Here is a 24,902-nt window from a genome sequence, read left to right as displayed (position 1 = left end):
GAGGAGAGGTGCTGGAGGCAGCAGATCGATGTTTCATTCTCACATCCATGTTTCTCTCTCTCTCCCTCTTTCTTCCTCTCTCTCTAAAAATCAATTTTAAAATATTTAAAAAAGAACAGTCAAGATTCATTTTCTAAAAAAATTAATAATCCAGCCCTGGCTGGTAGCCCAGTTAGTGAGAGCATCGTCCTGGTACCAACGTTGTGGGTTTGATTCCCTGCAGGGCACATACCACAATCAACCGATGAATGCATGAATGAGAGGAACAACAAATTGATGTTTCTTTCTCTCTCCCTTCTTCCCCTCTCTCAAATCAAATCAAATCAAATCAATAAAATAAAATAAAATAATGATCCATTTCAGACCCCAAGAAGTGAGCTGTGTGCTCTGTTATCAAAAGACGGACTTATCCCAAGATGGGATTCCTAGCCCTTCCTGCTAAGGATAATGACAGAATTTGTGTTCCCTATCCAGGGGTTGGCAAACTTTTTCTTACAAGGGCCAGATAGATAGTAAACACTTTGTGGGCTCCACAATCTCTGTTGCAACTACTCAACTTAGGCCTGCATCTCCCCACCTCACAGGCCACGCCCTCGTGGTCTCTTTGGCAGGCCCTCCTCCCCACCTGTCCTCTGAAGATTGAGCTGCCCCAGGACCTGGCCTCTTTGCTGTTCCTCAGACACAAAGTGCATTTCTTCCTCAGGGCCGCTGCAACCACTGTCCCCTCCAGCGGGCTGCTCTCCTTCCAGATCTTTGCACAATTGGCCCCTCCTCTTCTTCAGGTCTCAGCTCAAATGTCACCTCCTCAGAGTGGCCTTCCCTGATGCCAATCGCCCTCCACCACATGGACCAGCTCTGGTTTTTGTTTTGTAACATTTATCCATTGACTTGCTCGCTGCCCCTCTCCTCCATCAGCAGGAGAGCTGAGGTCTGCTCACATGTTCTCACCACCGAACCCCCAGTACCCAGAGCAGTGCCTGGCACAAGCTAGATACTTGATTAATAGCTGTTGCATGAATAACAACTCCCTCCCAAAAGATCAAACCTTACAAAGTACCCACGAGATTCGTGGTCAGCAAACCTTTTCTCGAAAGGGCCAGAGGTAAATACTGTCGGCTTGCAGGCCACACAGCCTTCGCCACAGCTCCCCACCTCTGCCACTGCCGGGCGAAAACAGGCTTGGACAGCCTGTAATTGATGGCTGGGTTCACACGACACTTCACTCACAAACACAGGCGGCAGGCCAGGTGTGGCCCGAGGACCACAGTTTGCTAACCCCTGTCCTCAACCAAGATAAGTCTTGGACCCCATCTTCCTACGTGAACAGTTCTTTGCCATCGTAACGGAGTAGCAATCATCTCAGGTGAGGCAGTCTTGAAACTGCAAGGAAAGAAGCATTCTTAGTTGGCAGCAAAGCGTTCTTCCTACATATTCCTGCCTACCCCAGCCCAGGAAAACGAAGCGAGAGGCCCACCCCGAGTGTGATCACTCGGCAGTGTCGGCCACCTCTCCTTTCGGCTTGGGGAGCAGTCACAGAATGAAAATGCAGCAGCTGTAGGCTCCTGTCCCCTCACCAGCCTTAGCAGCCTCAGAAGCCTCACGCCTCCCCTGCAGAGACCAGACAGGGAGGGGCTGCCGTCAGTCTCTGGGGGCATGGATTCCGCACAGATCTGGGACCACTTGTTCCAATGCGTTCACCTATTTTACAGAATCTTAAAATTCCAAAGAGCAACTGCAAGATAAGCTGCTGTTTCATCCACCTGGTGCGACACTGAAAAAATTCACTCATCCGAAAGGATGTGGAAAACGGTGGCATCTCAACCCCAGGCGAAGGGTGTAGTTGTAAAATATTCCTGATCCAACCACGACCCCACCATTGTATCATGAAACATAAACACCCACTCCCACTGAGAAAGGGATAAGACGAAGGTCATGTCACACTGATCTTCACTCCACCAAGGGCCAGGGCCAGGGCCAGGAGAGAGCCTCTGGTCCCTGTACACAGTAGGCCCACAGGAACATTGGTCTGCCCCCTCCTCTAGGCATGGCATAAGATCATGGTCATCTTGTTAATGGAAAGGTGACTTGGACCAGGCCTTGTCAACTTGGTAGGAAGTAGATGACTTCTGTTGGTTTTGCACTCCCAGGGCCACTTGTTCCTCTGGGTAACGCACCGTCCTGGTCACAGGAGCTACCCATGGCACGGACGTAGGTGTGGCTCAGGTCTAGCCAGGCCCCAGTGACTCTGCAGTTTGCTCATCACCTGCCCCAGGATTGACACGGTGCTACGAGATGGAAGTTCTCTTTCTGTTGAGCCTGCAAACTGAGATGATGTACAGCCCAAAGCTGCTGGGTGACATCGTCCACAGAAGCAGAACACATCTCCACGTCTGTGAATGTGTGCCCAGCATCTGCCCCTGCCCTGCCCTGCCCCTGCCTCAGGCAGACCAGGGACTGAGCAAACAGCCCTGGACCTGCTTAAAATGCTTGTCAGTTTCTAGCAAAGGGGCCTGATCCCTGAGAGCTGGCACAGAGCCTGGAGGGAGGAAAGAACAAGGTCAACACACAAAGGGAAGCAGAGCCGGGAAACCAGGAGACTCTGGATCCAGCCCTGCACACAGCCAGGCAGTCCTGTGTCTCCCAATCACGTGGTCAGAGACATGCCCCATTGTGCTTAAGCTGGTTGGGGTTGGGTTTCTATTACTTGAAACCCAAAGACCTTGGCTAATACGCAAGTAGAAACGCACCGCTTTTCGGGGAATCTCAGTCCCTGTCCACTCGTGTAACAGCCATTTATGGAGTACCGTTCCAGTTACCTAACACTGTGTAACAAGTCACCCCCAAACCTAGAGGCCTAACACAATCACATATCACATTCACAAATTCCTCGGGTCAGGGATTTGGGAAGAGCTCAGCTGGGCAGTACTTGCTCGGGGTCTCTCAATTGGTGGTGTCTGATGGTAGCAGGGGCTGCAGTCACCGACAGCTTGACCAGAGCTGGAGGGTCCACTTCCAAGGGGCCTCACACATGTGGCCTGCAGGCTAGACTGGCTGTTGGCCATAGGCCTCAACTCCTCTCCACGGGACTCTGGGTCTGCTCTCACACACCATCACTTGCTTCTGCCATAGTCCCTGGGTCACAGAGGGCCAGCCCTGCTTCATTGTGGGAGGGGACCGCACACACTGTGGATCATTGGAGACCGTCTGGAGGCTGGCCCCTGTCCCAAGCTCCCACCATGCACCAGGGACTGGAAACATAGATGACTCAGACACAGCTCTCACCCCTAGTGGACACTCACCTACACTAAGACGAATGCAACCACGCAAACTTTGTCTCCCAAATCCTTCCCAGCTCTGCTCTTCAGGTTGCCCCAGCTGCTAAGGAAAGGGAATCCTGCCTATTAAGGAACCGGATTTAAGTGTTCAGTCACCTAGCTCTTTGGTTCCAGAAACAATGCTGACGGAGAAATGAAAAGGCTGTCTGGCATCTCATCTTTCCCCACGACCGAAGCCTCCATCACACACATGGCTACACGTCCCTGGGCCTTTAGTAACTTTATTACAGCTCTTGCCCACATCTCTTGCACACGACATTAATTTTCTAAACCTCTGAATTATCCCCAGAAACCTGGCATGTAACTGCACTGTCTCATTTGTACAGCAGGGGGAGTCGGGCCTGGTGGTTAAACTCTTGGATCTGGGTTCAAGTCCCAGCTCTGCCACTTAGCAGCTGCAAGAGCTTCCAGTTTGTTTCCTCCTCTACACAATGGGACTGAAAGGACATGCACGTCATAAAGTCATGAAGATCCAACAGACAGGCATGAATGGGTTCAGCATGGTGCCTGGCACACGGCAACCACTCAGGGACGTTCCTGAGGGTGCTCTGACCTCAGGAGGGCAATCAGTCACTTTCGCCTGATTTCATGAATCTTCTCTCCTCACAATTACACCATTAGACTTAAACCTCTTCCCTCTGCCCCTCTTTTGCAGCCGCCAGCCCCTCCCCATCTACACACACACACAGGCACACGCACAACCTCTTGCCCACTTTCAGCCCTTCCCATGCCCTCACTTCCAATAATCCTTGCTGTTTGGTTGAGAAAATCCAAAACAAGAGAGGAATACTGTGAAGGCAGCACCTTAGAATGACACTTCCCTAAAGGTCTTTGGAGTGTCCTCATTGAGGTTTCAGGAACATTTTAATAAGCAAAAATATGCAAGCAATGGAGTTCTCCAAGAGCTTACCATTTTAGACATTTTAAAACATTTCTCAGGGGGGAAAAAATCTGTCTCATAGAACTTCTGCCCCATTCAAAACCCTGTAACAACATTAGCACTTACACCTCGCAGGGGGATCAGGAAGTGAAGAAAATTACAGACGACTTCCAAAAGGACTGAGAAATACATCAGCTTCTCCCAGGAACAGAGAGCCCTTTGGAAGTCCCACGGACACCGGAGGTGACCTGCAGCCAGCGGTGGGCGAAGACTGCCACTTAATGGCAGCCTCGGGAACTGGAAGGAATATATTGACATTTAGTTGTATCTTTCACAAGCTCTTAACCTTTACTCGGTGTCAATAAAAAGCCCCATTAACATTTAAAAGGGATGTTACAGGGTGTCCACTCGGAATAACAGTAAGAAAACACTCCAAGAAATGGATTATGTATCTCGTCTGCCCCAGACCTCCAAGAGGTTACTTCCCTCTGGGCTCAAAAAGCAAACCAGTCAGTCCAAGGGCCACTACAGTAGTTGGAAACACAGCAACTCCTCAGGGGGCCAGGAGCCAGGAAAGCCTTGCGCTGACCTTCTGCTTTGGTAGTTACACCCAACAAGACCTTCTGCCCAGGATTTCCTGTCTCCTTTCTGTACCTTCCAGACTTGGCCAAACATCACATCTCGGAAGCTTCCCCAAGCCTTCAGGCAGGATCAGACCTCTGCTCGGTGCCCCCACGGCCACCGAGAGGCCCTCAGCTCCCTGCACTGCCCTTGTCCACTTACTGGCTGATCTTCTACCCAATAATGGGTCTATGAAGACAGACACCATCTCCCCACCTATCGTTCATTCACCCATGCATTCACTCTCTCCTTTGAATGCTCACTACCTGCTGAGCACTGGGGCTGTAAGGAACTAAGCAGACTTGATCTCCTGCTCTTCCAACTCCATTCATAGTGCCATCTACTCTACTCATCTTTATATCCCCAGTGCCTCTCATATGTGGTACTCAACAAATGTTAAACAGATGTGTCCCCTCCTTCAATATAACTTAGTTTAATTCAATTCCTATAAACACTGAATTAATGTTGTTCAAATGCTATGAATTCCTGTAGATCCTTTATGCAAACAGCAGCCTTTAGTCCTCACCCATCCTCCATATGCATTTTGATTGGACAAAGTATGTGGTCTTTTTAAAATTTTACTTTGTTGCTAATATTTAAAACTTGGAAGATTTCGCATAAAATGCTCTTTCTGGCTTCCCTAGAAACATGAGCACACATTCCTGCAGTCCCCGTGAGCTAGGGAAGCCGGCTCCTTCAGACAGGGCGCATGTGCTGCACTCTGCCCCAAGCCCCACCTTCCCCTACTTCCCCTCCACAGAAGCCAAATGACAGCTGCTGTGGACCATCTCGCCTTTGCTGGGGATTTTCTTGCCCCAGCCCTTCACTTCGGACCCACATGCCCCTCCAGGCATCTTAATCTATGACCGTGGCCATAGATTATGCCAATGTCATCCAAGAAATACCTCCGAGACGAGCTACGACACAATGAACGGGCAATTTTATTGATTCTTCCTCCTAAACATACCCTCCTAGAAGGAGACACACGTTGTGCAGTTTCCAGCAGGGATCTTGGTGCACAGGGACATAAAAGGGAAAGGTAACTCCAACAGGACTTCACGAGGGGGCCAAAACCATGTTTCCTAGAATTCTTCTTGCAAATGATGCTGAAGATTAAGAATTACATTCTCACACCACCAGCACAGCTTAAATACCTTTGACAAAAATAATAATAATAAATTATCTTCAACTCAGAAAATAAATTGTGCTCAGCAGAGTGACAGGAGGGTCCATTCATTGCATTGCACCGCAGGGCCGGACGGGGAGGACAGGTACAGGCAGCCACGCTGACAGGTACACGGGGCCAAGGACACGCTCTCTGAAGTTAGTCAAACGCATGCTTTCATGCCAATGGCGGGTGGTGTCCCCTGGCTGTGGCCTGTCCCGAGTGAGACTTCACTGCCCCTCCTCCTCCTCTTCACGTCCACCTTGTCTTCTGTTTCTTGGCTTGTCTCTTGGCATCTTCTGGGCCACTACTGTCAGAGGCTGTCTGGCCAAGAGCCCGGACGCCCTGCAGTCGAGTCGTCAACTGCAACAGCAAGGGAACGAGCTAAAAAGAGAGGGAGAGAGTGAGGAGGTGCCAGGAGACTCCTGTCCAGATGGGCACTGAAGCCCTGCGTGAGCACAGCTCCTTTTCCAGGTCGTCACCATCCGCTAGGTGCTAATGCTGAGGGAAGCCTTAGTTCAAAATAAGGCAGGCTTGTGCACCCAGAGGTCAGCAGAGACAGCTGGCCCGCTCTGAGCAACACATGCCCCAAAGTGGTCCAGGTTTAAGGATTGGGGGAGATGTTACAGATGTGTATGGCCTTGAAAGGAGGACTGGGGGGCTGGATTTGAGGCCTTTATGGTCCCTTCTCGCCCTAAAATGTTGTCATTTCTATAACACTGGACATTCTTCTCTGTCCCTTCACAGCTGGGAGGGACCCCGCTCACTGATATATCCGCTTTCTCCTGAGGTCTCTGGATTTCCTACCTTGTCATGGTTGTAGCCGGCCAACAGGACGAGCAGCGTCAGAGGCAGGGCGATGAAGGAACCTTGGGCGATGTCTTGCTCAGGCAGCTTCCTCTGCAAACACCAAGAGTACTGCCACTTACCTGCCATCCGCTATTACGCAGCCGTGACCCACCAGCCTTCTGAATGGGGTGCCCCCAGACACCCAGGTACCCCACACGATCCAAACTCCCACTATCCAAAGTAAGAAACAGAGGCAACTCGCATACATTTTCAGATGCGCCCTCCACTCAGGAACAAAGCATCCATCACAAGGTATTCCTCACCCCTGAACTTCCACTGTCCACACTGAGGAAGCAAAGGCCGTCCACACTGAGGAAGCAAAGGCCGTGAGAGCAGGCACACACAGGGGCCTTTTCCTACAGGAAGTAGGGAGAACCCACTGCTCTAAGCTGGACACACAGCAATGAAGAAGCTAGTCCCAGAGATTGTACCAGTGAGGAGACGAAGCAGCCGCTACTTCTATCCCAGTGACTATTCGCCCTTTCTAAACAGAACCTCAATGTCATCGGGCCAATCAGAATACAGACCATACCCATCCTCTTTTACAGTCTGTTTGATACAGATCCAATAAGATCCACACATGGCAACTGACTGATAAACTGAGTAATTTCTTTTAATCTACAGGTACCCCATCCATATGTTGTTGTTATCTTATTTTTCTTGCAATTTGTCAAATAAGTCAGGTTCCAGGTTGTCGTCCCGCAGTGCCCCACACCCTACATCTGGTTGTGTTTGTCACATGCTCTGGTGACCTCTATACATGTCCCACAAGCCGGCAGCTGGCTCTAGAAGTTTGGGCGGGTCAGGTATATTGAGCCTCCTTGAGGACCTCAATGCCACCCATCATGACGCCGTGGCACAGTGGTGACCTTCTTCCCCAAAAGTCACAGCTGAGCCATTGACCTAAACGATTCCACCCCTCACTGCCAGTTTCCACCTCGAAAGGGACTCCGGCATCAGCGCTCGTAAAAGCAGAAACGCACCTGGGGAGTCCAGAGTGCAAAATCCAGGATGCTCGAGGGGGCCCAGGCCGAGGGCCCTTTACACAGCATTCCTGCCTCCATCCAATACCTGGGGCGCAGGGTGTGTGAATTTTCCTTCTCCCGCCAGCCCCACGGTTTCACAGAACTGCCCCTCCCCCTTACCGTGGGGTTAAAAACCAAGGTGATGTGCTTGTGGTAGCCCACTGCAGTGAACGAAACCTGCGGCAAGGCGTAGTCGTACTGGGACCTGGGGAGCGTGGAGTCCAGGAGCACAACGTAGTTCTGTGCACAAGTGAGAAGTTATTTTATAAAGGAGTTTGGGCAAAGCAGATGAAAACGAAAACCTAACGTATGGATGTGATGTTTTTAAGGAAAGCCCCAAGTTCATACATCCAAACACAAAGGTCGCTAACTTCAGAATGGTAACCTCAGTGGGTTACCCCAGCAGTGGCAGCCGCGTGTCTCTGAGATGTGCCTTCTGTAAAGATTTCGAAGGCCGTGGCACTTTTTATGAGCGCATTTAGCCACAATTATGGCCCTCTGAGGATATGACTTTATGATGCACAAGGCTTTCTTATGAGCCCATTTTAATAAGGGAGGGACGTGGTCAAACTGGGGAAGACTGTTCGCAATCCAAAATGAGGCTGACTCTCAGGGACAGCACTTTGGTGGCTCATTAGCTGGCATGTGTTAAGAACACAGCATCTCAGGAAAGGTACCGTGACGGTCACGGCCCTGCGTGCTGAGCCCCGTGCGCCAGATCAAAGCCTGGCAAACACTGCTCACAAATACTGACAAGATCGGCACGATGACCCCCACTGTACAGATGGGGAGAGCAAGGCCTGAAGGACTGAACAGTGACTTGCCCAGGGTCACTCAGCTAGCACAGTGCCAAGCAGCCTTGGAACCCAGCACTGTTCACACTGCTGTGCTGCCTAAAGTATCCATCCCAGAGGGCATCGGGAAAATGAAGGGAAACCCCCAAACTCCATCTCAACCTACGTCATTGTTTTATAGCCATTCCACACTGAGAAAGGCCAGTGTATCACCCTGTGCAGGTGGTGAAAAGCCAGGAGAGGAAATGTCACGCCACAGGCTCACTACTGATACCCTGAAGCTAAGTCCCCAGAAAGGAACCAAATTCTCTGCAAAGGTTGCTCCCACCACACCAACTACAAAAGTTTTCTCTGTCCAGTTAGAATTGATAATAAACATTCTATATTCAATAAATGAATGTCCAACATTAGTGCCTTGTTTAAATCAATTATGATATTTCTTATACTATGAATTACTGTACAACCATTCAAAATCATGTTATAAATGATTTATGATGGGAAAGATTTGTGACATATTCTTCACTGAAAAGCACAGATTACAAAGTGATATATAAGAATCCCAGCTCTGAATTATTAAAATAAATGTATCTGTAGATTTAAACTTATACACATATGTGCACACACATTGAAAAAAGACCAAAAGGATACTTAGCAACACGTTAACAGTGGTTATTTCTGGATGAGGGTGTTATGTCTGATAACAACCCCCACCCCCTCCCAAACTCTCCTGTCATGAACAAGTGTTATTTTTGTAAACAGAAAAACACTAATTAAGAAACATAATCACTACAGAGCCCAATCTCCTTTGATTCAGAGAGGAAAACATCAACCATTTCTATGGAGTGTATTTAGAGAGAAAATGAGAGAACTGTGCTTCCTTAGACTGAAAAGCGGGATTATTAAAACGAAGACGGAACCGAGAATGGTGCCGTGCCATTACCTGGCCATCTCTGAGCAGTGGCGGGAAGTGGAAGAAGAGGGACTGGCCAAGAGAAACCGTCTGAATCGGGTTGTCGAGGTTTTCGCTTTTGTACAGCTTGACCTGGAGAGCGGTAACAAAGCGGACGGGCTTTTGAACTGAGACACGATAAACCTTCCCTTTCAGACATCCTCAGGAGAGCTTATCTCCTGGGAGGAAAGGGTCTTTGGAAACATGGGTACTTGAAAGAGAATCCGTCCTCCCCTGACAGGCCATACGTAACACATTCCTCAGTCATCTGAGATTCCAGTTACATGGCGTGCAAAGACATGTAAGGCTTACAGCAGATTCTGACGACTTGTGTGAACACTCAATATGGTGATAATAGTTAGTATAATGATAGTAAAAAAAAATCACTTCTAACATATCTATAATATATCAAGCATGCAACAGGTGCTTTACATATATTGTCAACCATCCTGGCTACTAAACAGGCATCGTTATTATCCCTAAGGAGACTTGGGGAGCCTGCGTCACTTAAGGTCACATAATCTATACATGTTGGGGCCTGGGACTCTCCCACATCACTGAGGTCTCACACCCCTCTCTCCCTCCCCCTGGCACTGCTCTCCATATGCTGTAACCTTGAACCTGAAACACATTCCCATTTTACATTTGGTACTCCGGTCTGCTTCCAGCAATGCACGGCTTTGCTTCTGGCCTCTCTCTCCAGCCCAGGTGTGCTGCCTGTCACACCATATGTGATGGGGCCTGGGAAGAGGGAGGTACAGTCCTGGCTGATGCTAAAGGCTATGGGGGCTCCTCCCAGCACCTACGGCAGGAGAACTCCAGAGCACCCCTTTCCGGGGCCCAGAATGACACTTTTCTATATAACACACAAGTCAAGAGGAGATTTCCTAACACAAAAGTCACAGGAAATAGTGGAGGCCTGCAGGTCACACCCAAAACTGAACATATGTTCTTCTGATTTGTGTAGTGTTTTGAGTACATTTGAATCCATCCCTATATTTAAAAATCAGGTGATTCCAAATAACTCCAACTTCCAGCTCCTCTGGGAAACCGGAAAGTGATGTCAACCCTGGGCCAGAACTCCCAACACAGCGATAGTCGGAGTGAGCAGAGGAGCAGCACCTTCACTCCCTGGGAGGGGCATGAGCTCTCCAGTCTGCCCACATCCTACCCTCACTCTCTGGAAACATGCCTACAACCCCGGGTCCGAAGGGCAGTTAAGAAGTGAGTTAAAACCTAAATGCACGTTTTCACTCAAGTCTAATACATCACTGTATACAAAATTACAATGCCTCTGAAAAATACACTCCCGAGGCGATTCATTGACATCTTTCAAGGGATCACAGGGCACTGTATAAACATCTCTTCCTTAATTCCAGAGAGCACATTTTGTTAGAACTTGGACAGACCGTAAGAGGTCAGTGAGTCTAACTCCCTGGCTTTACGGAGGAGAAAACCAAGGTCCATGGGTGGGAATGAAGTGGCTGCCCAAGCTGACAAGGGAAGTAACCACCCATGACAGGAGGCAGCCCAGACCGTCTGAGTTCTAGTTCACTGCCCGCCATCTTCACCCTGGACAGAATTTAAATAGTTACGAAGCACTTTGCCTTAAAATTGTATTTGTTTCAGACTTTAGATCATATTGATCATTCATTAGGCTCCTACTACAATACTTACAGAGATATATACTGCTAGTAAAACGGTTATCTGAAACTGGAACACATCTCTCTCCAGCTACCAGCAATCATTCTCCCAGATATATGCTTGGATCGAAGTTTCTTAAATCTCAACCTCAACACTCAGCATCTCCACCTTTAGCACGCTAAAGCTAGCACCAGAGAGGCCCAGACATCCGGTTCTTACTTGTCTCAAAGCTGAAAAGAAGTCGGTATTTTCACCTTAAAAAGCTGGCCTTACCCATAATGTAGAAAGATACTCGGAGGAAGTGATCACATTTCCACTTAAATCGAACTGATTAATCTGCCGGAAAACAATGATGTTTATATCGTCGATGTCGTTATTGCCAACCTGGAAAGAAATAAGGAATGCTGGTATTGAGGAAGCTGGAAGAGGAACTTCTACTCTAGCTGTGTGACGTCTCAGGGGCTATTTCATGACAAACTTCACTTCCTATATTAAAGGCCATAGAAGCATCCTACGTCCTAGGTCACAATCTGATAGTAAGTAGATGGGCTACCCCTGGCTCACAGACACATTTTGTTTGACAAATGCAGTCTTTGTTTCCTAAGTTTTAATTACTAGCCAATATTTTTAAAAATGTCATGTACAAAAAAGCCAGATTTTTTAGTCTCTCTTGAAAAAGAAGACGTTCTTGCCTGGCAGCAATCAGCAAGCACCACGCCACAGCAGCCCCTCTGGGTGGGTGTGTGCTCTCAATTTGTCACTTGTTCATATCTGCCAGCTCACAGGCCACACGGCTGCTGGTGATCCTGGCCTAAGTCACAACGGCAAGGAAATATATAGAACTGTAAAGTACGGCCATTTAAAATGCCAGCTGCCATGAAGACATCAACAAAATCCACTCTCCAGGCCAAACAGTCCTAAATGGCCTGCCACCTCTCTCTCTAACCCCTCACAAACTTGATGCCTAAAGCCACCACAAGGCAGTCCCTCTTGTCCCACTAAGGCCCTCTAGTCTAGCAAATTTTGTGGGAGAAAAGCTTCATTTCAAGTGATTCCCCGGCCACTTCCTGGAGGGCTGCCTTGTTAGGCGTCAATTAGCTAAGAAGTCATTGTCTGGAATATCAAAAAGACTGCCCACCAAATGGAAGAACAGGTTATCTGAATGTAAGGAATCTGGGTGGCACGGCTACCAATTAGGCCCATGTTCCCTTATCACATGCCCTTGATTAGAAAGCTCCTTGTGCTTTAAGATCCTCAACTTGCAGAATAATGATCAGGCTTGCAGGGAAGTGGGGAAACAACAGTTCAAATTTCTTCTCTGGATGAGTGACAGCCACGCTGTTCATTAAAAACCCCACAAGATGCTGCCTGGGAAGATGACACTAATCCAAGAGGACCCTTAATTAGGATTTGAAGTCCCCCCCCACCCCCCACCCCCACCATCGCAGTAGATGAAAGGCAGACAGCCAGAGGAGCGCTAACAGGTTTTTGATCAGGAAGCAATCACACCACTGAATTCTGCTGAAGAACTTCATGCTTACCGTAATTACCCGGTGGTGGGGGAGGGCCCGTTCAATGTGATCATTGCCTTCTGCCTTGAGCTGCACGTGATACACACATCCCGGCTGCAAACAAACCCAGGCCGTCACTTCTCTAGAAACAGGCTCGTCACATGCAACCTGATCTGAGCCTGCTCTGACTGCAGGTCCGTACCAGGACCGCAGCTTTTCTGCCTCACTCATTTCAGCTCCCAGTCTGCACCTGTCAACCTAATAGTGTGGCGAAGGCCTGGGGTGGGGCGGGAACCGGGTGGAGGGGGGCAATAGGGGAAAACGGGGGACATCTGTAATACTCTCAACAATAAAGATTTTAAAAAACAACAACATCCTGATGAAGAAACATTTACCTGACATTCTGCAATTCCTCAATCCCCATTCAGTTTCTTTTACCCAAGGAAACTTAAATGTGGTTTCTTATTTCAAAACTGCTAATATAATGCACTCCCAGTCTGACAAAGTTCTTCTTCCCTGCTGTCCGCCCCTCCCCTCTGCTTGTATATAGTACATCGAGTGATACCTGGAATGACACTCCCAAATGCTTACTGTGGATATCATTTCTGGGAAGTGGAATTTCAGGTTTTTCCCTTTTAAAAAAAATTTCTTTATACTTTTTATTCTATTACTTACACTTATAGGCATATAGCATGTTTACCAAAAAGTCAGCATTCTAAGAAAAAAAAACACCTTTTTTTGGACACTGATCACATGAAAGATGTGTATACACTTACTCAGAAAATTTTGTCAGATAGCAATAATTTGGTCGAAGAAAGCCAGCACATGATGGCAATTTTCCAATAGGTGGAAGTAAATTGCCTTGATTAAATGACATTTTATGTTTGTTTTTGACACTGCTGCATGGGTTAGTGGCAACTCTGATAAAGAGAGATATGAGTTCAAAGGAGAATTTCTAGGAAGGCTGCAAACTAGATAAATTCAGCTTAAAAGCAAGGCTTTCATAGCACAAATGAACCCATTGTCAAAAAAATTCTGAGTCACTTTTTCCTTACACACTTATTTAAAAAAAAAGATAGGTATCTTTCCCCTGGCTTCCGACCTGACTTCCAGGTACCCCAATATCTGAGAATGGGGGTGCCCTGGACATTGGACATGAGTATTCTTGTCTTTGGAGAAGAACAGCAGTGCCTTCAATGTACCTAAGTAAACTGGCGAAGTGATTTGCATCTCAGCTCACGTGATTTGGGCTAACATTAGTTTGTTGCTGAGATACGTGAAGCCATCTCTGGGGTTAAGAATATACAGTTTGTGAGTCTGAAAGGCTGGGGACCCAACTCCAAATCCAAGCGGCCCAGTCCAGTGGGTGCCGTCTAACCCACACACTCTGTGACTCCTAGAGTTTACACTCAGCCTCTGCTGAATGAGCATGGGAATGAATGAACAAACAAAAACTGAGAAAAAAAGTGCCATAAATCCTAAACCAAATGTTGCTACTTAGCAGCCAAAAGGACAAATAAGATGGTTGTCTGGCTCACACAAAGAAGTTATGGGTGTGTTGTTTTTTTAATTAATTGTTTACATAGAAAAGTCAGGAATGTTCACATGGAAATCTGAATTTCTGACTTCTCTTTTAAAAATTCAAACTCTGTGGCTGCCCTCAGTGTGTCTTCCACAGTGGCCGTAACGAGCCAGAGCTGGGATGTAGCTTCTCCCTTTACATGGGCCACGCCCTCTCCAGTTCCCCAGTCCTCTTCACTCCCTACTCTACACCCAGCCTCCTTCAGCCATCTGCACCTCTCTATGGGCCCCACAGGCCTTTGATTTGAGAGCCCTGGCCTAAGCCATAACCACCCAATTCTAGGCAAAACCCTCAATTCTATACCAAATCCATGGGTTTCCAAATTTACTTCGATACAAAACCCCAAACCAATATGTCAGCTAGTTAAAAGGCAAGATGTGTCAGTTAAGAAAAAACTTGAGAGGGTTCCAGACCATACCCACCGCCCCAGCCCTCTGGCCTGGCCCAATCCTATCAATTTTGGAGGTTCTACAAGATACCTCCAAACACTGTATGAAAAATCCCCTAATAAAGCATGCTCAAAGTCTCACCAGCAATCCACGTAATCTGAACTTCCCCTCTTCATCCGTCACGGTGTCCTCCCCATAAATACTACAGTCGCTCTGTCCCACCGCCTCCACGGCAACCCCCTGCTCCGGCTCTCCGTTTAAAGAAGAAACTGTGCCATAGCAACTAGAGTGACAAGAGAAGACAAGGAACGTGATATTCTTGTGATTTTCTGAAGCACACAAAGAAACTCAAAGTGTCCTGCATTTACCAACAATTTACAGTGCAAAACAGCTCAATGGAGAATTGTGCTCTAAGGCCACAGGCCTTCAGATCTCACTGTGTCACCTGCCAATCCAGCCAGGATACCATCAGTATCTCTTCTCATACATCTTAAGGGACACTCCAGAAAATTGTAAACTAAAAAGGCTAAGCTTTATTTTATTCCATTTTATTTTATTTTATTTTTATTAGGATTTATTCTAAATAGCAAAGTATTCAATGAAAGGAAAATAAATCATTTTCTCTTTTATTTCATTGTTGAAAATGACCCCATTTTTCTGAACCCACTGTTTCTGTCTGATTAATCAATGTTCATTTCAAGTGCTTTTTTAAGTGTCTTTGTGTGTGTGTATGTGTGTGTGTGTAAATACACACACACACTCACACACACACACATATTTGCAAAAAACCATCACTGGAAGTATTTAAAAACACCGGAAAACTGAGGTAGCTGGGAGACAAGAATAGAAGGAAAATTTTACATTGTGTATTCTTTTCAACATTTTGATGTTTTACTCAAGTGAATGCATTCCTCCTTTAAAAATTTTAAAGCAACTAGATAGGCTCTCACAGGCCAATTTCAAAATAGGAACTTTGTGGCTGAACCACTAGTTTGAAATATTAAAAGGAAAGGGCGGCAATCAAAAGTCTTGGACCCATATCCCATGTCCCTTGGCTCCCAAATTTAGTCCACGTGATGGCTGGAATGAGCGTCCAGATGATGGCAGTTTGAGGGTGATCCCACAGCCAGGCCTGGATGAGAGGGAAGTGGGCAGGGGTTGCTCACCTGTAGGCCGTGCGGTACCCGGTGATGGTGATCTTTAAGTTCTGCCCTTCCTGCACCTCAATCATTTGGGAGGATGGCTCAAACCGGAATTCTTTCATCATGGGCTTGAAGTAATACTGGCCAGGGCTCTGCCAAAAGACAACCACAACTGAGCCTCTGGGCCAGGCTTCAAAGGGGGCGACTAAGTCATGATGGACCAGAACTATGCCACAAGAGCCCAGGGCTTCCTGGACAGACAGAAATGGTACCAGTAACTCTACCATAAACAGTTATGGTAACGGCAATTACAGTTCTAACAACAGCAGCTGTCATTACCATGTGCCTTCAGTAACTGTGGAGGTAGCAGTCCTTTGCATTTTAGGAATGAAGAAACTGGGGCTCAGAGGTCAAGTAACCTGCCCAAGACAACACAGCAAATAAGGAGCAGAGGGAAGATTTGAACCCGGGTATGCATCACCACACAGCGTATGACCTTTCGGATACACCTCACTGCCTGCTTGTGACACCCCTGTAACAATCACTTTATTCCCTGGACTGACAAGATGGCCAATTCACGCATACTTCCTAAGTCCCCACCAGCCAAGGGCTCAGGCTACATCTGGAATGAAAAATTGGTGCTATCTTCACAGCATGGGGAGTGCACTTTGCAGAAGAAACACAAGCTAACTGCTGAATACGACTCGGCATTATAAACAACGGGATCCTTGGTAAAACAAAGGGCCGCCTAAGACAGGAATCGCTGTGGCCAGGGTCATTAATTACACTGTCTTTGTGACAGCTGGGTGACCAGAAAACAAGAAGTGTGCGCAGAAGGGAACATGAATCAGCCGCATTAAACTCTAATAAGAGCAATACTCTAATTACATTTGCTCCCCTGAGAAACTTCAAACACTCCACGCTGGTGTTGTTCGCACGTTGTCCAGCGGTATGTAAGTAACACACTGCATCCCTGCTTCCTCGTGCGGAAGACAGGCTGGCGATAAGTTACAGGACATCTTACCAGGTTTGAGAAAGTCAGGATGCCATTGTCCTGAGTCAGGAGGTTGGAACGAAACACTCCTCCACTGAGGGACAGGAGGACCCCAGGGAGGGGCTGGTCATCTTCAGCTTTTATCTGGGGGCGAAAAAGGAACCACAGCAAGGTGAACCCATAGTAACCATGCAGACAAGAGTTCACAAGTCAAGAGGCAATTCTTATGGGTTGTTTTTCTTTTGTTATTTGTTGGGGGAACAGAATGTCTGTTCCTGGTCCCCAGGGGTAACTGATGTTAATAGCTTGGTGTGTACTCCTCAGGAACTGTTTCGATGCCCACAAAAGCTTATAAACATTATGGCTATTGTTGACGGACTGGCAAGTTTACTGGGGGAGGGGGTTTGAGACAAAAATGGCATGCTTGCCCTGGCCGGTTTTTGCTCAGTGGTTATTACAGCATCAGCCAACGGAATGAAGGGTTGTGGGTTCGATACCTCAGTTGCAGGTTCTCCAGCCCAGTGGCGGGGAGCGGGGAAGGGAGTGTGGGGAGGGGGGAGGGTGTGTGGGAGGCAACCAATCAATGCGTCTCTCTCACATCGATGTTTCTCTCTCTCTCCCCAGGCTTCCTCCCTTCCATCTCTCTCACCCTCCCTTCCATTTTCTCTAGAAATCAATGGAAAAAATATCCTCAGGTGAGGATTAAAAGAAAAATGGCATGCTTACACACTATACGTGCTTTCTGCCCTCAACCTCGGACCCTGCCTTTCCTCCTCTATCAGCCCAGAGATCTGCCTCACTGCTTAACAGTGGAATAGCATTCAGATGCAGAGGCCAGTAAACTGTCTTGTGGTGGAAAAGGAGAGACAATCTAAAGATCCCCAAACATGCTTATCTTTGTGCACTTAGGTTTTTCTCTTTTTCTGAATAATCCATTCCTAGGAGTAGAATTGTTGGGTATGTGCACTTTAAATTCAGAAAGATACCACCAAATTGAACTCTCAAGTGGCTATAGCCATGCATGCTCCATAAATCATCCATGCATGGAAAAATACACGCTCTCCAAAACATGGATATGGTCCTAATTATTGCAAATCTAACCCAAAACCCAGTGCTTCGATGGTAACTTCCTTTGCATTTCCTCAGTCACTACCAAAATTGAGCATTTCTTCTATGTTTATTATTCACTTGTATTACTTCTGTAAATTGCCTTTTCGTATCCTTTGTTCTCTCTATTGAGTTTTTTCTTATCAATTTAAGAAGTTCCTTGTAAACTGGGGATATTATTTATGGTATAAATATTTCTTCCCAGTTTAAATATCTTTCAATTTAGTTTAAGATGTAATCTGCAACACAGAATTTTCATTTATGTGAGATGATCTGCCGTTCTTTTCCTTCGTCCTCCATGTTGAAAATATTCCTACTCGGACATCTCACAGCATCTCCCTCCCAAGAAGGACGGAGGGAAGAGAGAAAGACATCAAACACCACTGCAGGAGCACCCTGCGTCCTCTGACACAGAACAGCGGAGGGGGAAAGCTTGGAACACTTCCCAAACAAGTTTAAGTCACAGATCTCCAAATTATGCTGAGTGAAAAAATCCAGACCAAGAGGCCACCCTGTATGATTCCATTTGTATAAAACTTTAGAAGCTGCAAACTAATTCACAGTGACAGAAAGCAGATCAGATCAGTGGGGTGGGATGGGAGGGATGGATTACCAAGTGGTACAAGGAAACTGGGGGGTGTTTGGTGGTGTTTTCATGGGTGTGTTCTTATGTCGAGACTATGTTGGCGATATATCATATTATACACTTATGTGCAGGGCATTGTATGTCAATTATACCTCAATAAAACTGCTTTTAAAAAACATACAGTGTTACCTCAAAGCTTACGCCTGCCAAGGCATATGCTTTAAAATCTCCTATGGTTCCTTCCACCGCAGTCAGGACGTAGCCCTCCTTCTGTGAGGACACGGTGTACTCCAGGTCACTGTGCAGGGGCCCGACACTGAAGAAAGAGAGCAATGCAGAGACGGCCTCGCCTCACCACAGGAAATCCCGGCTCCCCAGCTGGCCCCAAGCAAATGTTTCCTAATCCCGGCTTACCTGTAGGCACCTTTGTCATCAGTAAAGACTGTGATGAGGGGTGAACTTGCCCCCTTTTCACTGATGACAATCTCGACTCCTTCCAACTCTGGGTGGATCTGGCCTTCCAGGAATAAGCCTGCTTTCCCGTGGATCTCGATCAGCTTCCCTGGGCAGCTTTCTGAAAGGGCAGAGGTAAACAGAAGAATACGACCGAGCTGCAGAGGAAGGGAGCCTTCTGGTGGGGAACTTCCCAATAAGAAGGGCCTAAAACTGAGGTATCTGAAGCTAACCTCCAAATGAGGTTGTTTAATGTTCCAGAAACTTCAATAAGGAAAAGTGGCCCAAGCCTCTCTCCATCCTGGAAAGGCCTTATTTAACTGCCAACAACGTTAACAGGTAAACCTAACGCAGGCCGAAGTTTCACGACTCCTCTCTCTCGGTTCTCACCAGCCCACCAGGGAGAGATGCCTTTACAGCAGATAAAAGTTGCGCTGCTTGACCTCAGAGGTCCCAACACGGAAGGCCACCCCGGACAGGTTGCCCGTGGAAAGGCGGGCTCTTCAAACTCTACTTCCAAACACAAGCCACATAAATGCCCGGTATTGAATGAACCCATGATGCTATAAAAAGCTATCAGTAGCCAAAAGGCAAATATTCAGTAAGCAATTACTTCTAATCCTATATAATAAAAGGCTAATATGCAAATTGACCGAACGGTGGAATGACCGGTCGCTATGATGCGCACTGACCACCAGGGGGCAGATGCTCAGCCAGAAGCTGGGCTCCCAGCTGGTGAGCGCAGCGGTCAGCAGTGCTAAGAACACCTTGGGAGATGTCCAACTGCCAGCTTAGGCCCGCTCCCCACAGGGTCCCGGACTGCGAGAGGGTGCAGGCCAGGCTGAGGGGCCCCCTCCACCCACCCAGTGCACAAATGACATGCACTGGGCCTCTAGTTACCAATAAAGAAGGGCCCTAAACAGCAAGAACAGTTCAGATACAGGATTAACTAATGTTCCACAACTGATGATTTTGCTTTTCATGGACCTCTGCTGTCAACCTGGTAATGTCAAGAAAAACCAAGTTCTGTTCCAAAAAAGATCTCCCCTTTCTGACAGCAAAAGTTACTCTTACTGATTTCATTCATTCACTCATTCCTTCATCAAATAGTAACATCTATGTGCCTTACAAAGATGCTCTCTCTGTAACAACACAGAATAAATGTTTCAATGCAGCAAAGAAACGACTGCAAAGGTGTGTCACTGGCTCACTGAGGTGACATCTACCTCCACTGACGGTGGCTTCCATGGAAGGGGGATAAAAGAGCAGCTCTTTAGACGAGGGTGTGACAGTGATTTTCTCTCCAGACCTGAAATAATAAAAAGACTTCAATTTGGCTGGCTCTGTCCCTCCATTAGGAAGACTATCAGAACAGAGGACACTGCAGAGAAAGCCCAAGAGAGCTTACCGGGCCCAGTAAGAGAAGTCGTAGGAGAAGGGGCCTTGCAACTCATCCACCATCTCTTGGACAGGGGGCTTGGTGCTTCCTTCTCCACCTTCCTCATTGCCCTTCTTCTCCCGCTCCTGCCTGCGGCTCTCAATCTCAGCCAACTGCTGCTCCCTCCGCAGCTCCTGCACAGACTTCAGGGGGCCTAAGACTAAGGCAGGTTCACTGTCAATGGAAGACCTGGAGGAAAGGAAGGAGCAGCCCATAGGTAACAAAATAAACACCTGATAGAACCACACATGGCACAATATTCTCCTGATTTGAATATATTAATAGTTTTTTTAAAAAATAAAGACTGGCCCAGACAATGTGGCTCAGTGGTTGAGCACTGACCCATGAACCAAGAGGTTATGGGCTTGATTCCCAGTAGGGGGCGTGCAGGAGAAAGCTGATCGATGTTTCTCTCTCATAGATGCTTCTATCTCTCTATTCCTCTCCCTTCCGCTCTCTAAAAATCAATAAAAACATATTAAAAATAAGTAAAGCCTGAATTTCTGTGCGATGGTAGTAGTATTTGGTAGATCTGGGCTGGAATGAGATACCATTGACTTTATGGCTGGATGAAACCATGGCAGATTTTCCAAGGACATGAGTTCTACCCAGGCTGCCATCCTCTGCCTTTCATTCAACCCATATTAAGAACATCCTCTGCCAGAGAACCAGGCACTGGATACAGTCATTCAACAAGACAGGCAATATTCCCTAACCCTGGTGAATCCTCATTCTAGTGGGAAGAGGCAGGAAAAGGAAAAATGATGTCACATGACAAGTACAATGAAAAAAATAAAGCAGTGTGGAAGGAGACAGTGCTGGGAGCATGGGGGTGCTATTTTTAGGGAGTGAGCCAAGGCCTTTCGGATCAAATAATCCTGAAGGAAGGGAGAAAGTGGGCCATGTGGCTCTCTGGGTGAGGAGTGTCTCAAGCAAGGAAAGGACAAGTGCAAAGTCCTGGGAGTCTTGGATGGGGAACTCAAGGGACAGCAAGGAGTCCAAGGTAACAAGGTAACCTGGGGAAAGGGCCCCAGGGAAGAGTCCTTGGGTCGGGGGAGGGGGAGAGCCCTGCGGGGAAAGGGGCTTCACAGACCTTCGATTTCATTCTGAGTGGAATGGGAAAACCCCTGGAGTTTGAAGTAGAGGAATCATATGATCTCTGGTATTAAAGGATCACTCTGGCTTAACATGGCCTGGCCCCTACCAGCTTAACTCTCCTGAATGTCCCCAACGCCAACAAGTTCAAATTCAAAGTGCTTATGGCACTTGTAATCTTTCAGCTGTGTCTGGTTCTTGGACTATCTGCCTCCCCCTTGAGTCTAGGGCAGGAGCTGTGGCCTACGACCAGTCACACCGAAGACTCTCAAGAAACACTTTCGGAAAGGATGGATGGGTGAAAAGGCGGTGGACAAAAAGGTTGAGATATAGCTGGAAAGGCAACTTCAACTAATGTAAGGACAGAGAAAGGTACTCAGATTTCCATTGCCAAAACTTTCATTTCTCAAGAAAACAGGGGTGTCACCTCACCACATGCAAAATTTCTCTCAAAGGTCACATTCACATGAACCTGACCCTCAGGGAGGCACGGCCTTTCATGTCCTTTCTCTCTCGTGACCTTTCCTACATAAGGTACTATCTCTATTTTCCAAGCCCTTGAGAGAAGGTCTAAGAAAAATAGGCAATATTTTTGAATTTGCTAAAACACTTGAAATACAATGAATAAACCAGAGACTTTTTTCCCCCTAGCAAAGAAAGGAAGTATAAAAAGTTCAAACAGAAATTTAAGGCACTGAAACGAGCTGTCAGAAGGCTCTTCCTCATCCCAAGTTAATTCGTGAATCATAAAAGGAAAGGATCAAGGCTGCTGCTAATTTATGGCAATGTCACATCAGCATTAGAGAGAAGGCCATTTGTATATACACCTAGAGATAAGAAATCAAAAATAGTTTTCAGAGAGTCTATTAGAGAAGCCCCCAGGCCTCACCCACCAGCCTCCCTTGCTCAGCCCACCACAAAACACTAGTCTTACTTGATAGTCACAGTGACATCCATCACTTTGTCAGTGGTGATAGTTCCAAGGACATGGTGGCGAATGGCTGTCAACGTCAAGATACTGGGTGAAGACCTATAAATCACAGAAGTGGAAATAAAACACAGGCAATATCACCTAGTCATTCTCAAGGGATCACAAACAACACCCTTTATGGGCCACCTTCCTGACCCTGAAATATACTACATGAAATTGCTCTTAGTTTAGGCCAAAATAACTTCTGAAATACATATATCGGGGTTTTAAAGAATAAACGATTTCTCCACTCCAAAACTTTACACTCGAATCCCCAGTGACACCCACAAGCCTTTGTAAAAGTGGAGAAATGGTGGGCTAGAGCTTGGGAAATTCCTATCAGTGAGGGCTGGAGGAAGAGTTAACAAAGATTATCTTTAATCCATTTCGAAACCACAGCCTTCCATCTTTGGTTTACAGAATTCTTGGGAAAGAGTCCCTATCTCCACTTTCTCAATAATTTACCCGAGTATTATGCTAAGTGAAATACATCAGACAGAGAAAGACAAACACCATATGAGTTCACCTATATGTGGAATCTAAAAAACAAAATAAACGAAAACCAAACAGGAATAAACTCATAAATACAGAGATCAAACTGAGGGTAGTGAGAGGGGAAAGGGGGGTGGGGAATAGGGTGAAAAAAGGAGGAAGGGATTCAGAAGTACAAATTGGCAGTTACAACAGATACGAAAAATACAGCATAGAGAATATAGTCAATAATACTGTAATAATCAGCCTGGTCGGCGTGGCTCAGTGGTAGAGTGTCGACCTATGAACCAGGAGGTCACGGTTGGATTCCCAGTCAGGACACATGCCTGGGTTGTGGGCTCGATCCCCAGTGTGGGGCGTGCAGGAGGCAGCCAATCAATGATTCTTTCTCATCATTGATGTTTCTCTCTCTCCCTCTCCCTTCCTCTCTGAAATCAATAAAAATATATTTTAAAAAATATATAGTAATAATTATATATAGTACCAGGTGGGTACAAGACTTACTGGGGGGATCACTCCATAAATTATATAAATGTCTAACTACTATGCTGTACACCTGAAACTAATAATATTGAATGTCAACTGTAATTGGAAAATAAAAATGCTTTAATTTAAAAAAAAGAAAATAATATTAATTTCCCCAAGCATCTTAAAATCCTTATCTAGAAACTTTTTAATGCCTAACCTTAACCTCTTCCAGAAAAACTACAAAAAATTCCTTTTGTTCTCAAAGATAATTAAAGAAGAGACACACTCATTCTCTATGGAAGTCACACAAATACACAGAGCAGAGAAGCCCCAGCTTACGTGTCATAGGTATAGAACGCTTGCTCAAACCGGTGGCAGGAGCGTGGGGTCACCTTGTACACACCTGCAACCAGGAAAGCAAAAGGCATTTTCAGAGAAGGGCATCTACTATGCTAAGCAATTCCAACATTTGAAATCCAAAGGCACCACCTCAGTTGAAGACCCACAATATACGATGGCATCTTACCCATGACCCAAACCAGTTAATGGCCTACTGACAAGCTCAGGATGTTCCTTTCTATAACTTAACAATGCACCGTAGTTTAATCCACACAGACCCAGCTAACAGATATGTGCACAAGAAGGAACAGGAAGGGCATTACTACAACAACTAAGACGGAGAATTTTCTACTTAACAGATTCTATTAAAAATTCAAAAGATAACCATAGCCTGAGCTCCTTCCCATAAATATTCCTAAACAGGGCATGGGGCAGGGGAAGGCCCAGAAAATTATGAACCAATCACAGAAAACACTCTCATGCCAGAAGTTTATGAGGGTAACACTCAAATAGGGGCATATGGCATCATTTGCCAGAGAAATACAGTCAATTTCAGAAAGGAGGAAAGTCTAACAATGTATTCCCACCGAATGGTCATTAACCCACATTTTTGCAGTATAACCTACAAAAACTGACATTAGTTCAAACCTCCTCTGCTGTGTGCATCACACAGTGTAAGCCCCAGTGCAGCTCCTAGTAGAAAGAAATTAGGTTTCTCTGTTCATTTTATTTGCTCTTTCATTTGACAAATATTAATGCACCAGCACCTACTACAAGCCAGGTATTGTGCTAGGTACGGTACATAGCAGGAAACAGATAAGGCCCCTGCCATCAGGGGCTTACCGTCTACAGAGGGAGGCATCTGACATCTATTGCAGACCAGTTATGAGCTAAGTGCAGTAAAGGAAAGAACTGAATGCTGTGAGCAGCAACATGACAGGGAGATATAAATGACAGAGAGCCCTCCCATCCCTGGAAAGTAATACCTGAACCAAGAAGTGACAGTGGGAAGGCACAGCTGGTTGAAGAGTGGAATGTGAGGACAGGGAGAGCACTTAAGCAAGAACATCTAAA

The 24,902-nt window shown here is 46.6% G+C and overlaps 1 protein-coding gene across 1 annotated transcript in view; it reads right to left on the bottom strand.

The window, feature by feature from the left end:
• Positions 1-5,754: 5,754 nt before the first annotated feature.
• Positions 5,755-24,902, bottom strand: part of LOC102429746 (nodal modulator 1) — a 49,646-nt gene continuing 30,498 nt past the window's right edge. The window contains exons 16-30 of the mRNA XM_006101664.3: positions 23,829-23,892; positions 22,494-22,589; positions 20,435-20,653; positions 20,253-20,335; positions 18,988-19,147; positions 18,763-18,889; positions 16,911-17,024; positions 15,911-16,038; positions 14,886-15,027; positions 12,804-12,887; positions 11,536-11,646; positions 9,610-9,711; positions 7,996-8,115; positions 6,809-6,901; positions 5,755-6,385 (exon numbers count right to left, since the gene is read on the bottom strand). Coding sequence (XP_006101726.1) covers positions 6,254-6,385; positions 6,809-6,901; positions 7,996-8,115; positions 9,610-9,711; positions 11,536-11,646; positions 12,804-12,887; positions 14,886-15,027; positions 15,911-16,038; positions 16,911-17,024; positions 18,763-18,889; positions 18,988-19,147; positions 20,253-20,335; positions 20,435-20,653; positions 22,494-22,589; positions 23,829-23,892 — 1,775 coding nt within the window. The 3' untranslated portion in view covers positions 5,755-6,253. The remainder of the gene's footprint in view (positions 6,386-6,808; positions 6,902-7,995; positions 8,116-9,609; positions 9,712-11,535; positions 11,647-12,803; positions 12,888-14,885; positions 15,028-15,910; positions 16,039-16,910; positions 17,025-18,762; positions 18,890-18,987; positions 19,148-20,252; positions 20,336-20,434; positions 20,654-22,493; positions 22,590-23,828; positions 23,893-24,902) is intronic.

This window comes from Myotis lucifugus, unplaced genomic scaffold (assembly GCF_000147115.1).
Source record: "Myotis lucifugus unplaced genomic scaffold, Myoluc2.0 scaffold_376, whole genome shotgun sequence".
NCBI classification, from domain to species: Eukaryota; Metazoa; Chordata; class Mammalia; order Chiroptera; family Vespertilionidae; genus Myotis; species Myotis lucifugus.
The sequence above is the reverse complement of the archived record's forward strand: the minus strand, read 5'-3'. Positions and strand labels throughout refer to the sequence as shown.